We start from the raw sequence: 17,924 nt of genomic DNA, 5'->3' as shown, positions 1-17,924 counted from the left end.
CAGTGCCCTCTGTGAAGCCTCTCTTCAATACACAAACCTAACGCAATCATCCCTCCTTTGAGTCCAAAGAGCACAATGGGAAATGAGATTCTTCTCGAGATACCCACTTTACCTTTTATTAAAGAAAAGTGTGCGTGTCTCAAACTCCTTGGGCAGAGGTATTTTGTTCATCTTTGTACAATCTCCCTGCACTGCCTAGCAGAGTGCCATGCCCATAATAAGAGGGCAAGAAGGATTTTCAGGACTGAACTGAATTGGGTTCCAAGGGACTGCTGAAATCACCTAATCCAGCTCTCCTAAATTTTGAATGAGAAAACTGACACTCATGACCACAATCAGGGAGAAAATTGGGATGAGGTCTAGTCTCCTCACCCCTGCTTCTGTCACCTCATGCTACCTTGCAAGTATTTACTTAGACCCTGATTCAAAAAACAGTGCATTATTTCTACAACAGTCTAAATGCAGGTCAGTGGGATGGCCCCGACCCCCTAGCAACTGCTTTTGCTTACCAGATTTTAAAAGACAACCCCAAAGACCAATTTATTCCTATAGTATCAAAAATAAATGTAGAGCGGAGGACGGCATTAGGAAAGCAAGGAGCCACTCCAACCTCCCCCCAGTTTCAAAATTTAGTAAAAGAAAATAAGTAAATCCACTTCCCCCCAAAATACAGATATTGTAATCAGTTTGACAGACAAGGATTACCTGTTTCTTTGCCTTCACTGTGCTTGATTAATGATTTTGGCTAATTCTACTCCCATCCCCTTTTTTGGACTAATTCCATTTCCACAGGGTCTCACAAATTAGCTCTCTACTAAGATGAATTATCTTACTTCTAAGAGTGAAATGTAATAGGCTCAGGAGGTCTGCCAACCTCCTTCACCATCACAAAATTCTACCTTAAAATAGACCCTCTGGTGACTTATTCACATGACAATACAAGACCCTACCACTAAAATTCAAGGGTTGATTGTTCCCATTGTTTTCTAAAACATTGTTTTCTTTAACTGATCTAAGCTACAGGACACCCCTCTTTTTTTTTTTTTTTTTAATTCACTGGAATGCATTTCAGGCAGTTTGGGGATCTGAAAACATTAGGACAAATCCGAATCACCTAATGTGACATGAACACGCCACTTGAGTACAAGTTATTAGATAAATTGTGATTTATTAAAGTAAATGCTCTGTTAATGCCAAGGTTCCTAAACCGAGCTTAGAAATAGCAGCTCTTAGAGACAGGTGTCAAGTTGCAAGTCTAGTTCCAGGGGCTTCAGTCTGACATTCAGTGGTGTAAATTAGGCAGGGCAAGCAACCTGTTAGAAGAGCCAGAAGCTCCTTGTAGTTCCTTTCAGAGTGAGCCAACAGAGCCCCAGGTAAAGAGGGCCTCATTCTCCCCCACGCTTCCCAGAGTTTGGGGTCAAACTTTCACTCCACCTTGGGACCCAAGTCACTGTCAAGCAAACAGGGGGGGGGGGGGGGGGGGGGGGGGAGAACCCAAATGAGCTCCAAGTCTCACTTTAGGGAAGGAAGATTGCTTGCAGGGAATAGAGGAGACCCTGAACCCCCTATTCATCGTCCCCCACCCAGCTCACCTGAGCCCGTGGATCAGGGGAGCGCTGCTGGATCTCCTCAGGGCGCCCCCATCAGATGTGTCAGGCTCAAAGTCCAGCTCCATTTTCTCCTGAGCCATGTCGGAGACTTGCAGGCAGGCACAGCGGGCAGTGCTCAGCTCCTGGTGCTTAGCTATGGACTCCCAAGACTCTCACTGCAGGACTGAGCTGCTGGGGACTGGCAGCTGGGGGCGGGGGCTAAGGGGCGGAGGCTTGGGGGCGGGGGCTGGGGCGGAGAAAAGGAGGAGAGGAGGAGGAGGAGGAGGAGGAGGGAAGGAGGATGAGGATGAGGAAGGGAGGCTGATAGTGAGTGAGGGGAGGAGGAAGGGGAGACGGTAGCGAGAGGAGGTGGTGGTGGAGGGTGACAGAATAAGGGGAAGATGATGGAGAAAAGAGAGGGATGAAGGGAAAAGAGCAAGAGGAAGGGAAAGGGGATAGATGGAAAAACAGGAAAACAGAGTACAAGGAGGACAGAATCGGGAAAGAAAGATGGGGGAAAGGACGAGGACGGAAGGGAAGGAGGGCAGGGTGGAGGAAAAAGAGGAGCACGAGAGAGGGAAAGGAAAAGACGAAGTATGGGGAAGAGGAGAAGGAGGCGGACAGAGGGAGAAGAGGAGGGGGAGGAAACTAGGCAGCGGCGGAACTCATGTTGCTATCTTTCGGCCGACGACCTCAAGTGGGGCCGGGCTACAGACACCGCAGCTGCCCGGGCAGTGCTAACACCACCGTAAAGCTGACAGTCGGGGAGGGCCCGGCCGGGCGGCCTCGACGGCTCCAGCTCCCCATGCTCGGGGACCCGGTCCAGCCCCCCATGCTCTGGGACCCGGTCCTAGGAGCTCCTCAGCCCTGCGAGGGGTGCTTATCCCCTCCCTACCCCCCCCTCCCCGCCTGGAGGACAGGTGGGGGGTTCGGCCCGCCGCCGCGGTGCCTCCTCTTCCTCTCTTGGGTTCTGATGGCCCGGGGGGAACCCCTTGGGGCCAAGACCAAAATCTACAACCTGCCGCCTCTTCCGCCTCCCACGCTTCAGAAGCGGGAACCTCCACGGGGCCAAGTCTTCCGCGTCCGGGCACCTATCAGGTCCTGCGCACGCGCCCGGCGGCAGCGCCAATGAGCCCGCGGGCACGGAGCATGCGTGGGAGCCCCGCCCCGCAAACCTCCTCCAAAGTGGGAGGAGCGTTTCCAGGGGGCCCGGCGCCTTCCTCTATGGCATTGGCCCGGGGACCCTGGCGCCCGATTTTGAAAAGAACCAATAGTTTGGAGACACTGGAGCATCATCTTTCAGGAGGAGTTTGGGCCAATATTCGAGGGAAATGGAAACTTGTGGTTTTCACGTTTTTTCGCTCCCAGTTTGTTTGCTCTGACCTCTGTGATCCCTGCTCGCTTCTTAAATCCCTTGATTTTGTTGGCCTTTGGAGGGGCTGATCTCTTTTTCAGATCATCCATTTGGTTGCACTAGACAAAACGGAAGTGAAAAAATAATGAAAGTTCATATGGCGAGTGGCAAGGAGTCATCTCCATTTTGCAAGGCTTCAACGATGTTAAGAAAAGTCCTGAAGAACAAGTAGCAGACCCAGAATTTTTTTTTTTCTTTCTAGGATTTATGGAGACCCTAACAATAGCCATTCGGCACGTGTGAGGCCTGGGATTATTTTATTTAACAAACACCTACATAGCAGTTACTGTGCTAGGTCCAATTCTAAGAGCTTTAGAAATATTAACTCATGTAATCCTCACTACTTGAATGACCCTAGGGTAAAGATGGCATTGTATTGTGTTAAAATCATACATACAAAGAAATATAGGAAATTTGCTAGTTAGGAAATTGGTTTCAAAATTTAGCAAAACTACTTTTCCTGCCTCTTCAATTTAGTTATCCCATATTAAACCTGCCAAGCTCAATCATTTTATTCCTCAATGTTAATATTTGCTCCTTGTAATGCAGAGTTTCTAAAGCTCTTTTGCAAAGTTTCCTTTAGATTGCCTACATCTTCCTGCCAACTGGATTAGAAACTCTGTTTTTGATCAATGTATTTATCTCTTTTTATTTCAAGGTCATAGCAACTCCATCATCTGCTCAAAAAAAAAAAAAAAAAAGTACAGTCTCGTGTTCACAAAAGCTACTGAACAGTCATTCGCTGACCACATGCAGAGTCCCTAACTCTGAGGAGTCCAACAATTTAGTAGAATTGCTAACGTTCAGAAGCTTAATGATTAGGAGAAACTCAAGGACATGTGAGGATATGGATGCTACCTTGGCCATCATTTCAAGGTTCAATTCACATATTCCTGCCTACCTAGTTTCTTTCACTTCATGGAAATCTTTTGGGAGGTTTGGGGTGCTTGTAACCTGTGGCCTTGGCCTCAACTTTTCTCTGACTTACCCTTATGATAACTAACGGTTAAGCAGTTGCTTAAAAGTTGCCATAACAACTGGTAAACTAGACAACTGATTATCACATATTTGTGGGTCACCTTTTATAATGAAGAGGCCTGGCACAGATGGCAGCAGACTGGGACACTCAAAGACAGGAGTAGCATAAGTGGCAAGGTATAGATCTAAGCAAAATGGCAATCTGAGATCATGGCATATTGCTGTGGAACAGCAGGAGCCGATCATGAAACACAGCTAGGTTGGTATAATCATGTATAAAAATGGGAAGAAGTAAAAATAATTTCTTCAAATATTGTGTTTGCCACTATAGTATACAGAATTGTTTTTGTACTACTCGTTCCTTTTGACATTCTAACTTATGCATGTACTATAGGTTCCTGGCATTTAGCTACCCTTTAGTTAGAGAGTTCCTCCTCTTTGGTAATAGCTGAAAACTTCCTGCCATCTTGGGTACGTAGTTGTTTCATATTACTACCCCTTTTCTTGCAAGTCTCTTGGTTGCTCTTTCCTTGTCATGTTATAAGCTACTTTCTTAGTGTTATTGTACTTCGATTTTTAAAAATTAGATATCTGTAATGCTTAGGCATGATGATATTGTCTGTTCATTCAAAATATATCTATTAAACTTTATTACTTGCCACGAATATCAACAAACTCTTTGAAAAGTAAAATGAGCAGCAGAGTGGGAGTAAGATCTAGTTCTTTTCTCATGTACTCCCTCTCTATTTTTCTGCTATTCAATTTGGCTTTGACCCCATTCTGTATTTAACCACGGCCTTTGACATCCACCCTGACTTACTCAGCTTTAACTACCATCTTTCGTAAATTTTCCAGGTACCCTGGGAACTTTAACAGTGGCTTTCAGGAGACCTTGGTACCAGCTCAGATTCTACTGCTACCTAATTATGTGCCATTAATCTCTCTGGAATTTTATCAACTGTAAAATAGAAGTAATTTGCCTTCTTTACAAGATGGCTGTGAATGGCAGGTTATTTAAACCTGCATTTATTCATAAAATAATTTAAAAAGATTTATCAAGTGTTTATGAGTACAGAAATAGTATCCAGAGAAATATCCGGACGCACCTCATCTGTCTTTTCACTTAAATAGAACGGCAGAGGACTCTTGGCTTTGCCACTTAGCAGTTGTCACTTGAGTAACCCCTCTGGGCTTCAGTTTCCTCCTTTGAAAAATGGGCATTGTGATAGTGCCTACCTCACAGAATTACTGTAAGCATTAAATGCAATCACATATTTAAAGTGCTTATGGGGCGCCTGGGTGGCTCAGTCAGTTAAGGCTCCAACTCTTGATTTTGCCCAGATCATGATCTCACGGTTCATGGGATTGAGCCCTGCGTTTGTCAGCACAGAGCCTGCTTGGGATTCTCTCTCCCTCTGTCTCTGCTCCTCCCCCACATGCACATGCTTGCACTCTCTCAGAATGGAGAAAAAAAATTTTTAATAAGTGCTTAGGACAGTACCTGGCGCATAATTAAGTGCGTAAAAAAATGGTAGCTATTGTTAACCTGTCTTACGTCAGGAGACTCCAAATCATCCTCATGTCTGGTAATATAATTAAGTTTTTCTTATTCTGTTCTCAGAATGAATGAAGAATGATTATGATCGTTCATGTCATTAACTTGTCATGAACTGTTTCAAGATAATCCCATTACATTCACCAGTAATTAGCTGAGCAGCGTTCATGATTGAACCAATTGAGACGAGTATATGAAGACATTTTTTAAACTCTGAAGTGCTATACCATGTAGTGACTATTTTAATTAATAACTATCATTTCAGTAGTTTCACTTGCCTTCTCTGCCAGTTCTCTATACGGTTCTTAAAAGGTATGGTTTTACAAAATTATTAGCATGGAGTTACGATTTCAGTATTCCGTGGCTCATTAAACTGGTGCTGAAAAATTCTAAAAGAGCACTTCTTAAAATGTTTGAGCCATGACAGCGTTATTAAATGGAAACACTGATTTGGATGAATATTAAATTCTGAGACACTTGTTCTGAGCAAACAAGCTTCTCTACTTTAACTCAAATCATTTTCTTAGATGTATAGCTTTGAGAAGATAAATGGTATTTAGTGTAAAAATATACACTTATGATTACGGTAAAAAAACAAAAACAATGAAACCACATGGAAAACAGTGATTTGTCGGCACAGTTGATTCAATTGGATTAGCGCCCTACCAGGACACTTTGGCCCCCTCCCTGTTTTTATATTATTTTTGCTTCCCTTCCCTTATGTTCTCTTATGTTTTGCCTACCAGGACACTTCGGGAGCAGGTGGCAGGTCTTGGGTTGTTCCCCCCCGCCCCCCAGACGTATTGCATTATTTTAAAGCTACAAATGTGTAGTGTTGGCTTTAACAGGACAGAGGTAACAAGCTTGTAGGTCTCAATTATAAGGGGATAATTGGCTAATCAAATCTGAGAAAACAATATTATATTAGACACAGCAGAAAAGACGGCGCTCCCGTACCCCTTACTCCTCCCCACCCTTTCTTTCCTAAATAGCGGTCAGCGAAACCATCCCGCGGTTCACATGGGAGCGGAGGAACAACCACGGTTAATCGCCCCTAGGAAGAGAGAAGAGAGAACCCGGCTAAGGGTAAAAAGGCGGCTCTGACTGCGCGTGCGCCCCCCCCCGCCCCCGCCCCCGCCCCCGCCCCCGCCCCCGCAAGGCTGGCGAAAGCGCCCTCATTAACCCTCATTGCTTGCGTAATAAGTGTGCGTCGGCGGGCCGCGCGTCCGGCGCATGTGCGGAGGGGCGGCATCCAACTGATTCTCGGAGGCGACAGGTTGTAGTTTTTGCTTGGGCCGGAAAGGGTCCCCTGGGGTTTCCTTGGCCGAGGGAAATAAGGGCGAACAATTGTGGAGGTGACTAAGATAAATTCCCCACTTTCATTATAGACTTGGAGGTGGGGTATCTTCTCAGCGTTAGGGACCCGGAGCTTGTGGGGGGTCCGAGGGCCCGAGCCAGCCTTGCCACGCTTTGTGCCCACTGGTATTAGGGATGGTAGGGCTGCAAAGGTGAGCACTCGTCTAAAGGTGGTGCTTCCTCTCTTTTTCCCCTTTTCCTCTCTCCCTGCTCTCCTCACCCAGTTGACTTGTCCTTATGTGTATGGGAGCCAGAAAACCTTGCGAAGTTCGGACCAAGCAGTAGCTTCTTCCTCGACGTGGACATGGCACAAGAGAAAATGGACCTAGACTTGGAGCTGCTGCCGAGTTCAGCCACCACAGACAACTCGCTGAAACGATCCAACAGCGCCCCTTTGATCAGTGAGCTTGGGTGAGCAGGCTTGAGATAGCAGGGGGTGGGTGGCAGGAGTTGGGGACAGTGACTTACGATAGCATTCCCATCCCTTTCTTCGTCGAGCTTCTGCAGCTATCTCCCGTGTTCCTGCTGTCTGGAGATCTCACACTCAGCCTTGGGGAGGAGTGGGTTGGGCTGGCCGGAGGGAGAGCGCACACCTACCCTGAGGTTGACACACGTGAACCTGAACGTACTCTTCTGACAGTCCACAGGGACCCAAAAGCAGCAACCTATTGGTGTGGAGCAGGACTTTTTCTAACTTCACCCCATCTCTTACCCACTCCTTTGAAGAAACTGAGTGTTCCCCACCCTTTGCCTCCAGATCTTCTGTAATGACTGTAATTTTTTGTCATTCTCTCAGCTGCTTTGTCACCTCTGACCTTCACCTCCAGCCATCAGAAAAGGTTGCCAAGCAACTAAGCTTGGGCCTTTTTTTACACCTAGTTTTTATTTGAACAAAAAGTTTAGGTACCACAGAAACTTGATCTCCTAAATGTTGCATCCTCAATGGCCGGTACTGCCCCCGACTTCGTTCTTGGGGGGAGGGTGGTGAAAAACATCTTGCCTTTTTATGTACAAACCACAGCTATACATACAAAAATTTTGTGTGAATTTTTAAGAGGGAGTAATTGGAGCGAAAATGCAAAAAAACCAAAAAACCCCGGGGGGGGGGCTCCTTAGAGGGGCGCCCGAGTGGCTCAGTCGGTTAAGCATCCAAATCTTGATTTCGGCTCAGGTCATGATCTCATGGAGCCTGCTTAAGATTCTCTCTCTCCCTTTCCCTCTGTCCCTACCCTCTCTTAAAAAAAGGGGGAGGGAAGACTCCTTTGAGGACTGATAATGGAAAACATAAGATTTAGAAACACTGACCTGATGGTTAACTGTTTTTCCTGCACATATCCAATATCTGGCATGGCACAAGCTTATAATTTCTTAAAATAGGGTTTGAAAGTGAGATCTTGGATCTCACATCATAGTATCATAAAGTTTTATCAGTATTGTAAAAATGTTTGAAAAATTCATTCACTTCCTGTGTTAGTAACTTTGTTCCTCGTTTTTGCTAGCATCATACTAATTGATAGGTATAAATCACAACAGTTAGAAGTGAACTCAGAGACCAGATCTACCCTCCTTATTTAATGTATGAGGAAACCGAGGCCCATAAGTCTCTAAAATGACGTAGTAGGGCAGTACTGTGTCTCCTGACTCCTAAGCTAGTGTTTTGTCCACTACTAATCAACTTCTAAGCTCATTAACTAACCAAATACAGCTTTCTGGTCATTTGAGGCAAAGGAGAATATACTGTTCCAAAAGGAAATGCAAACTAAGATTAATCAAAAAAATAATGCATTATCTTTTTTTTTTTAATTTTTTTTTTAACGTTTATTTATTTTTGAGACAGAGAGAGACAGAGCATGAATGGGGGAGGGTCAGAGAGAGAGGGAGACACAGAATCGGAAACAGGCTCCAGGCTCTGAGCCATCAGCTCAGCCCTGACGCGGGGCTCGAACTCACGGACCGCGAGATCGTGACCTGGCTGAAGACGGACGCTTAACCGACTGAGCCACCCAGGCGCCCCTGCATTATCTTTTTTAATAGGCAGATAGAAAAATAAGGGGGAGGCAGCTGTTCATGTTGAGCTGAAAACGAGAACATTCTATAAATTCAGCATAGACCCTAATCCTATTGTATGAAAAAATGAATTGCTATGGACCCACTCTGCTAGAAGAAAGCACTTGAGGAGAATGTTGGTTTTATTGGAAGCCTTTATGAAATGAAAAAACAAGTTGCAAGCAGTCCTAGAAACAAGGAGAGGATCGCAGTTATCCCTTCATGCTTTGTTTTGTTCTGCGAAGGATTAAAAGTTTTTATTTTTATCATATTAGAGCATGCTTACAGTGTCAAATTCTGTAGCTTAAGCTCCTGATGCATGAAGCGAAATTGGTACAGAAAGGTGAGAATCAGTTTACCTATTTATCTACGAGGAGTTAAAGATAAAGAAACCACAAGGTGAACCAAGTCCAGGGACTCTCATGTGTCATAAAGAAGTAACCCGAAGATGATATGTGACATGCCTGATGTCAGGGAACTTGGCCAAATGATCTCCTGAGGGCAGATTTTGTGCTGTTATGGCCAGTTTAGAGCATGGTCAGGAAAGTGACACGGCAGGGAAAACAATTTGGAGTAGAATTACACTAGAATTCAAGTTCACCTCCATTCTTTTTGGTTGTATATGTACACTGCTCACTTCCCTCGCTTTCTCACTAAATTGAGCCTCTAATACTTGTCTTGCCTCTTTCACTGCTCATTAAATATTGTTGCACTTCTTTCAAGTAATTTTCCAATTTTGCTTGATGCTTCCTGTGTATGAACACAATCTCTTGCACCAGTATTCGCAGAATTTGTTCCTTAAATATTAACTCTTTAATATAAGAATTACTGTTTTTTTTTCAAAAAAGTTCCTGCACTGTTTTGTGTACATCTCGTATTAATAAAAATACTGATGTCAGGGGCGCCTGGGTGGCTCAGTAAAAATACTGAGCCTGGGTGGCTCAGTTGGTTGGGTGTCCGACTTTGGCTCAGGTCATGATCTCACCGTCCATGAGTTCGAACCCAGTGTCAGGCTCTGTGCTGACAGCTCAGAGCCTGGAGCCTGCTTCCCAGTCTATGTCTCCTTCTCTCTCTGCTCCTCCCCTGCTTGCTCTCTGTCTCTCTCTGTCTCAAAAATAAATAAAAACATTAAAAAAAATTTTTTTTAATCAAAAATACTGATGTCAAAACTTTTGAACCTCTTGGTTCTTTATACCCTTTAGCCATCTACTTGTCTGACTTCACTACTGGTGTCAATAACCTTATTTAAAGGTAGTTGTTTTTTTTTCCTTTTACTTCTCTGGCCCTTTGAGTATTAGTAAGTTCTGGGATTTCTGCCAGTGCCTTCCCCCTGTAAATACCTCTAGTCTGGCCCTGCATTTAAACTGTTTGAAAGTCAAACTACTACCTGTGGGCCAAATCCAGCCTGCCATTTGGTTTTGTAAATAAAGTTTTATTGGAACATAGCCGTGCCCATTTGCCTACTTGTTGCCCATGGCCACTTTCCTACTACAATGACAGAGTAGCTGCCACAGAGATTGTATGTCCCACAAAGCCCAAAATATGTACTGTCTGGCCCTTTGCAGAAGAAATTTGCCAACTATCTGGCTTATTTAAATTCGTACAAACCTGGAAAGACAATAGTGGCTGTAGTGAATGATTGCTTTGGGGATATAACTAGCATAAACATCTTGTAGCTTAGATATTTAGACAGAGCTGCTTATTGCTCATCTGATGTGGTGCATTGAACCTGTATCTAGTTATAGTGTCTTTACTTTAAGTTGTAGCACTTAACTCAGTTGTAGGTATCACCTAGGATTTTATGAATTCATGTTGAGTGACTCCTACCTATTGAAATCTATGCTTCCTCAATGATTTCTTTCAGTTATAGTCTTATTAAAATTGAGTGACAAAATTTAGGGGAAAATATAATTGCCAGCCTTAAGAATTACCCTCACATACAAGAGTGCAAATATGTAACCCATTAGTGTCCCTCCAGCTTTCTTGTGACTGCTAGAATATTTTCCTGTTCTCATAGAGAAAAATGATCGGAAAAGGAAGTAAACATTAGACCCATACCACATATCCCCTCATAAAATATTGAGTTACTACCTGTTATATACAAATTACTATGCCGCAAAGATGTATTATGACTCAGTAAGCTTTTAATTTAATAGGGAAAATAAATAATCAAAGGATTTAAATATATGATAGACTAAGATCTGTGCTTAGGGAGGGAAAGAAAGTGCTAGGGAGATGCAAAGAAGGGAGTGAGAAATGACAGTAGGATTGAGGGATGAGGAAAATGTTCTTGGAGAGGAGGCATATGAGATGGATTCTGATGGATCGATAGGATACAGACGGGAAGAGGGGAGCCGGAGAGCTGGGACAGCATTCCAAGAATATGCTGAGCCTCGAGCCTGCCTAAGATTCTCTCTCTCTCTCTCTCTCTCTCTCTCTCTCTCTCTCTCTCCCTCTCCCTGTCCCTCTCCCTCTCTCCTTATCTCTCTCTCTCTCTTTCTCTCTCAGTCTTCCTTTCTCCCTCTCTCCTCTCCTCCGTCCCTCTGCCCTTTGCACCTCTCCCCCACTCTCACGCAGGTTCAAAAAAAAAATGTCCTCTTGTAAGTGAAGTGATGGTGTTGGTAAATGGTGGGATTTAAAAACAATTTTTTTAATGTTTATTCATTTTTGAGAGAGCATGAAGCGGGGAGGGGCAGAGAGAGAGGGAGACACGGAATCCGAAGCAGGCTCCAGGCTCCAAGCTGTCAGCACTGAGCGCAACCCGGGGCTCGAACTCATGAGCTGGGAGATCATGACCTGAACCGAAGTCAGACGCTTAACCTGCTGAGCCACCCAGGCGCCCCTGGGATTTTTTTTTTTTTTTTGATGACTTTACTTCACAACAGAAAGTTGGTAGCAACTGTACGTTTGTGCCAAGATTTTGTTTTGAAATCTTACTAGTTCATCACATCCAAAAGTCTAGAGCTAAAGTGTGGAGGGCTTTGAATGTCATAGTAATGAATGTAATTAAATTCAGCCCACGGTAATGAAGAGAATTACTGAATATTGTGAGCAGGAGAGCAAGCTGTCCTTCAGGAAGGTGACCTGGTAGTCTGTTAGGTAGATTGTGGCAGGGGCAAAACTGAGATGAAGTGACAAATGAGACTATTGCAAAGTCCGCAGGAAAGTAAAAAGGCTTTGAATTGGTTTTTGGCAGGGAGCCTAAAAAGAATAAGATGGCCCTATGAGCAGCTACAGAGGAAAAACCCGAAAGACTTGACACCTGAGTGGATATGGCAAAAATGAAGGAAATGTTACCAATGACTTTTATCCTCCTCGGGGAAACCTGGGTGAAAGGTACACGGGAACCCTCTATAGTCTAGCAACTTATTGTGAGTCTTCAACTGCTTCAAAATAAAAAGTTTTAAAAAAAGACATAAAGGGGCACCTGGATGGCTCAGTCGGTTGAGCGTCCGACTTCGGCTCAGGTCATGTCTCACAGTCCGGGAGTTCGGGCCCCGCGTCGGGCTCTGTGCTGACAGCTCAGAGCCTGGAGCCTGCTTCGGATTCTGTGTCTCTCTCTCTCTCTGCCCCTCCCTTGCTCATGCTCTGTCCCTCTCTGTCTCAAAAATAAATACAAACATTTTTAAAAATTAAAAAAAAAGATATAAAAAGGAGAAGATGTTTTCAGGGTCCCAAGCCCAAATAAGGCCGAGGCGCCATCGATGCAGAGAAAGACGAGCCCCATCTTCAGCAGGCAGCGGTTGCTTGGCTTCAGCCTGTGGTTGCCACGTGGGAACGTGGCCCGGTGTGGCCACGTCTTGCAGAGTTTTCAAGAGAAGCTAGAAATCCGGAATCTGGATTATTTGCGTGAACCCTGTTAATGTTTTGAGTGTGTGCAACTAAGTTAAAAACATTTTCATCAGGGGCGCCTGGGTGGCGCAGTCGGTTAAGCGTCCGACTTCAGCCAGGTCACGATCTCGCGGTCCGTGAGTTCGAGCCCCGCGTCAGGCTCTGGGCTGATGGCTCAGAGCCTGGAGCCTGTTTCCGATTCTGTGTCTCCCTCTCTCTCTGCCCCTCCCTCGATCATGCTCTGTCTCTCTCTGTCCCAAAAATAAATAAACGTTGAAAAAAAAATTTTTTAAAACATTTTCATCAAGCAAAAGATACCTGTGAAAATCTCAGTTCTGTCGACCTCTACCGGTTATCCCTCTTGTTCGTGTGAAAGCTTCACACGGAGGAAAGCTTCGAGAGGGAGTTGGTATCACACATGGTAGCTTCAGTCATAAATTTAAGTCAGTTACAGGTTTACACAGAAAATGGTGCATTTCCAAGGCCACAATAAATTATACTTATTCTTGGTAGCATGACTAGAGGTAAAGTGGCATGCTTGAAAATTTCTTCCCTTACAGGGACACTTGTTTAGGCTCAGCCAACTAAGGCTGTGCATGTGCACGTGCACACATATTGCAATTTATCCATCTGCACAACTGGCGCCCCAAAGAAGCCATTTACGTTAATGGCATTGTTTCTTAAGTATTTGGAATCTTATTTCTTTAAAAAAAGTTTTGTAATGGATTTTAAATGTTTTCCTTTTTTTCATAGTGATAATTCACAGGTATTCCAAGCTGACACGTTAACAACTAGAAGAAATAGCACAACGCTTATGACCCAACAATGTCTGGTAAGAAAATGCTTGTAGCAGCCTCACTTGGCCAAGACTTGTGTAGTTGGTTTTAACTAGTGCTTCTCAAACTTGAGTGTGCACCTGGAAGGCTTATTAACATAGAGTACTGGCCCTCAACCCCAGAGTTTCTGATTCTGGAGATCTGGGGCAGGACCTGAGAATTTGTATTTCTAGCAAGTTCCCAATTTGAGAAACACAGCTCTAAACATCACTGAAGGAAAAATAAACACGGTGACTACAGTTATGATTGCTTTGCTGCAGCTGCAGCAGAGTTAACTTTTAAATCCCATGTGGATTTAACATTGAGATTTGTTATGTATAAGACCATCTGGCTTCCAATTTTTAAAAGAATGTCCTAATTTTGAGAGGAAAATTTGCAGGCTCTCTTAAGAATAGTTTTTAGGCTTTTAGTTTGACTTTTATCTCACATTTATCTTGAATTGAAAATAAAGTTTGTTTTTCATGGTGTTAAAATGTAATCTCTAAATTATTACTCTCACTTAACTAATTACCCTATAAATGTAGGTAATAGCTTGTAGATCAGTAAACCAAAATGAACAAATGATTTACTAAATGAATCTCTTTATTGATGTGAAATTCATATAATATACAGTTAACTAATTGAAAAGTATTCAATTCAGGGGCATTTAGTGCATTTACAGTGTTGTTCAACTACCACCTCTCTCTGGTTTCAAAAAGCACACACTCTTATCTTGTTTTCCAGGTTGAAGGCTTTCAGTCTTTCATCACTGAATATGATATTACCTATAGGTTTTGGTAAATGCCCTCTATCATGTTAGGGAGGTTCCTTTCTATTCCTACGTACTTGAGTATTTTTATCATCAAAGCATTGGATTGTTTCAAACGCTTTTCCTGCATCTATTGAAATAATCATGTGGTTTTTCCCCCCTCTGTTCTGTTAACATGATGCATTACATTGATTTTCTTTTATGGAACCACATTTGCATTCCTAGGATAAATCCCACTTGGTCTTGCTGTATGATCCTTTTAATGTACTATTGGATTTGGTTTGCTATTACATTGTTGAGAATTTTTCCATTTGTATTCTTCATACGCAATGTTGGTCTGTAGTTTTCTTTTCTTGTAGTGTCTTTGCTGGCTTTGGTATCAGGGTGATGCTGATCTCATAGAATGTGTCAGGAAATGTTCCTCCTCTTCTATTTTTGGAAGAGTTTGAGTAGGATTGGTGTTGATTCTTTAAATGTTTGGTAAAATTCACCAGTGAAGCTATATCTGACTTTTCTTTGTTGGGAGGGTTTTGAAACAGATTCTATCTCTGTACTTGTTTACAGATCTATTGAGGTTTCCTATTTTTTCTTGAGTTTGTTTGGTAATTTATGTGATTTTTAGGTATTTGTCCATTTCTTCTAGATTACCTAATTTGTTGACGTATAGTTGTTCATAGATTTCTCTTACGTGATTTTTTAGTGAAATGTTATAGCTTGGAACCCATTTTAAAATAATGCCTCCTGATCTTGCAACTGCATACTTTCCTCTTTGTAGAATGGTATCCAATATTATTTCCCCCAATGCACTAATATTATACCAGGAAAAAAATAGAATTGTTCGTTAAACAAATCTTCCTGCTTTTACTCATTCATTTATTTACTCATTCATTTAACAATATTTATTGACTGCTTGCTTCTCCATCAAAGCCCTCCCTACCTATTCATTCTTCTTTTCTACTCAGCCAAGCCAACAAATATTTTTAGGAACCTCCTATGTATTAAGCCCTGATCTAGTTGCCAGAGAGATCTAACCTAGTTTGAGGGGTTGAGGGAGGAAATGACCTCTCTTAGTTGAGATCTTACTGATGTGTAGGAGTTAGCTAGCTTGGGATGTGGACTATAGGAGCAGACAGTACTCCAGGTAAAAAATGACACGTGTAAAAGCCTGGAAATGAAAAGGAGTATGGTGTGTAGAGAATTTGAAAGAAGTGCATTCTAGCTAAAGTGGAAGTAAGGATGAAGTGGGGAGAGATGACATTGATTGGACACATAGATTAGTGCACCATCTCGTAGGGCCTTCCAAGTCGTGCTAAAGATTTTTCACTTTGTCCTTCTAAGGTCAATGTGAAGCCACTGAAGAATTCTAAGTCTGGGACTGACATGACCGGATTTGCATCTTTGAAAGACTACCCTGGCTGCAAAGCGGTAAGTAGATTGGAAGTGGGCAAAAGGAAATACAGGATGATCAGATAGGAGGCAGCTGCGGTGACCCTGGCTACTGCGATGGCCGTGAGCATGGAGGAGAGTAGGAGATTCGGGAGATATTTGAAAGGTAAACTCAATTGTTGATAAATTTGATGGAGGGTGGGCAACGGTGGAGGCAAGGATGACTGCTAGGCCTCTGGCTTGGGCAGTTGATGGGTCGGTGGGGCCACAGAAGAAGGGAACATTGGCAGAAGAATGGATTTGGAGGGAAGACGAGTTTAGTGTTGGACATGTTAAATTTGAAGTTCTCTGGGATCTCTAAGTGAAGATGTTAGTTGCACTGATCTCAGTACCACGGAGTTTGAAGCTCAGTTTGAAGGAACAGTTTGAAGCCCAGGATAGAGATCTGAGCTAAAGACACATGTTTAGGCACCATCACTGGATCGTTAATTAAAGCTCTGGGAATGCATGCTATGACCTATGCAGAAAGTCTAAAAGAAGAAAAGAGGCTACAGGAAACAGCTTTAAAGATCACCAGTAGTACCATGAAAAGACACGGAAAAGTATTAAGTTATATGCTATCGAGTGGCCAGAGAGCAAGTACTTAAGTAATACTTAAGTATTAAGTTATAAAGACTGAAGGATGTCCTTTGAGTTACCAAAATGGAGATTATTAATGAATTTCTTGTATTTGAAAGCAAATTCTGTGGAGAGAGGAGTGGGGTGAAATGAAGCCAGATTGGATTGGGTTGAAGAATGACTGAGAAGAAAGGACTTACAAAGGGTATTGTATATACTAGCTTGGTTATTCGGGTACACGTTACCCTTTCTATGTGCTAATTTCCTCATCTGTAAAATGGGAATGTAACCGTATCTGCCTCATAGGTTTGTTGAAGTGAGTACATTAATCAGTGTAAAATATATCCGTAAAACTGGAAGAAAAAGAGAAACTTACAGCACATAGCACAACAATGTGAATATACTTGACACCACTGAACTGGTACATTTCCACGCAGTTAAGATGGTAAATTTTATGTTATGTGTATTTTCACATAGTTTAAAGGGGAAAAATGCTCACAGCATGTAAAAAAAAATCAGTGTAAAGCACTTAGCACAGCATTGACACATACTAAGTGCTCCACAAATACTATTAATTTTTTTAGTTTTATTAGTAATGGTACATATATAGAACAGACATGTACCTGGCATTTTTTTAAATGCATAATTTTCCTTTGGAATTCTAGGCTTTTAATTTGCATAATGTTCAGTTTAATATAATGTGTGTTTTAAAACAAACCATCTTATATAAGAGGTTGTGTTTGGCACGACTGACGTCATTTACACTTACCTGATGACAGGAGTTTCAAGGCTTATTGGTTTCACTTGCTGTAACAGCATGATGCATGAGGTTTTATTTTGTTCAAAGTCTGCACTTCATTATTATTGTGAGACTTATGTAGGTTTATACTTGCTTTCGGGATAGATAGGCCGAATTGTCTGGGAGAATGACAGATAGTTGGGATGCTTTTGGCAGAAGTAACAAAATCCAGTTAGAAGCAGCTTAAACTCTAAGGGAATTTATTATCTCCAATAACAAGAAATCTTAAGGAAAGGAGCTTCCAGGGTTGGTTAATTCAGCGGCTCAGTGATGTCATCAGACACCCAGGTTCCTTCTGTCTTTCCACTCTGCTACCCTCAGCAGCCTCACTAAACTTTGTACCTAGTAATTAGACGTAGGGTTCAGAATCCTATGTATAGCATGAGCTTGCATGTATTTACAGATGTTGAGAAGGATATGTGTCAATCTATCAGTAGTTATTTCTGGGGCATGGAATTATAGGAAGACTATTAATTTATAGCATTTCTATACTATTTGCTTTTCACAAAGCATCAGCAATACAGGTGTTTTCATTTCCTTTTTTTAAATTTTTTGTAATGTTTATTCATTTTTGAAAGAGAGAGACAGAGCACAAGCAGGGGTGGGGCGGAGAGAAAAGGGGACACAGAATCCGAAGCAGGCTCCAGGCTCCGAGCTGTCAGCACAGAGGCCGACGCTGGGCTCGGACTCACGATCCGCGAGATCATGACCTGAGCCGAAGTCAGACGCTCAACCAACTGAGCCACCCAGGTGCCCCCAGGTGTTTTC

At 42.9% G+C, this 17,924-nt stretch overlaps 2 protein-coding genes across 15 annotated transcripts in view; one reads left to right on the top strand and one right to left on the bottom strand.

Moving 5' to 3' along the window:
• Positions 1-2,707, bottom strand: part of PABIR2 (PABIR family member 2) — a 205,437-nt gene extending 202,730 nt beyond the window's left edge. For 3 of the 7 annotated variants that reach the window (XM_040468150.1, XM_040468143.1, XM_040468148.1), the window contains exon 1: positions 1,593-2,705. In XM_040468150.1, the coding sequence (XP_040324084.1) occupies positions 1,593-1,690 (98 nt within the window). In that variant the 5' untranslated portion in view covers positions 1,691-2,705. Of the gene's footprint in view, positions 1-1,592 lie in introns of all 7 variants that reach the window. The other 4 variants (XM_040468147.1, XM_040468144.1, XM_040468145.1 and 1 more) reach the window with 2 other exon arrangements.
• A 4,028-nt stretch (positions 2,708-6,735) lies between these two features.
• Positions 6,736-17,924, top strand: part of LOC121025565 (P2R1A-PPP2R2A-interacting phosphatase regulator 1-like) — a 101,642-nt gene continuing 90,453 nt past the window's right edge. For 7 of the 8 annotated variants that reach the window (XM_040468102.1, XM_040468105.1, XM_040468101.1 and 4 more), the window contains exons 1-4: positions 6,736-6,812; positions 7,117-7,303; positions 13,523-13,601; positions 15,692-15,778. In XM_040468102.1, the coding sequence (XP_040324036.1) occupies positions 7,197-7,303; positions 13,523-13,601; positions 15,692-15,778 (273 nt within the window). In that variant the 5' untranslated portion in view covers positions 6,736-6,812; positions 7,117-7,196. Of the gene's footprint in view, positions 6,813-6,833; positions 6,933-7,116; positions 7,304-13,522; positions 13,602-15,691; positions 15,779-17,924 lie in introns of those variants that run through there. The other variant, XM_040468100.1, reaches the window with a different exon arrangement.

This window comes from Herpailurus yagouaroundi, unplaced genomic scaffold (genome assembly GCF_014898765.1).
Source record: "Herpailurus yagouaroundi ecotype Mexico unplaced genomic scaffold, PumYag 67681, whole genome shotgun sequence".
NCBI classification, from domain to species: Eukaryota; Metazoa; Chordata; class Mammalia; order Carnivora; family Felidae; genus Herpailurus; species Herpailurus yagouaroundi.
This window is presented reverse-complemented; position numbering and strand designations above follow the sequence as displayed.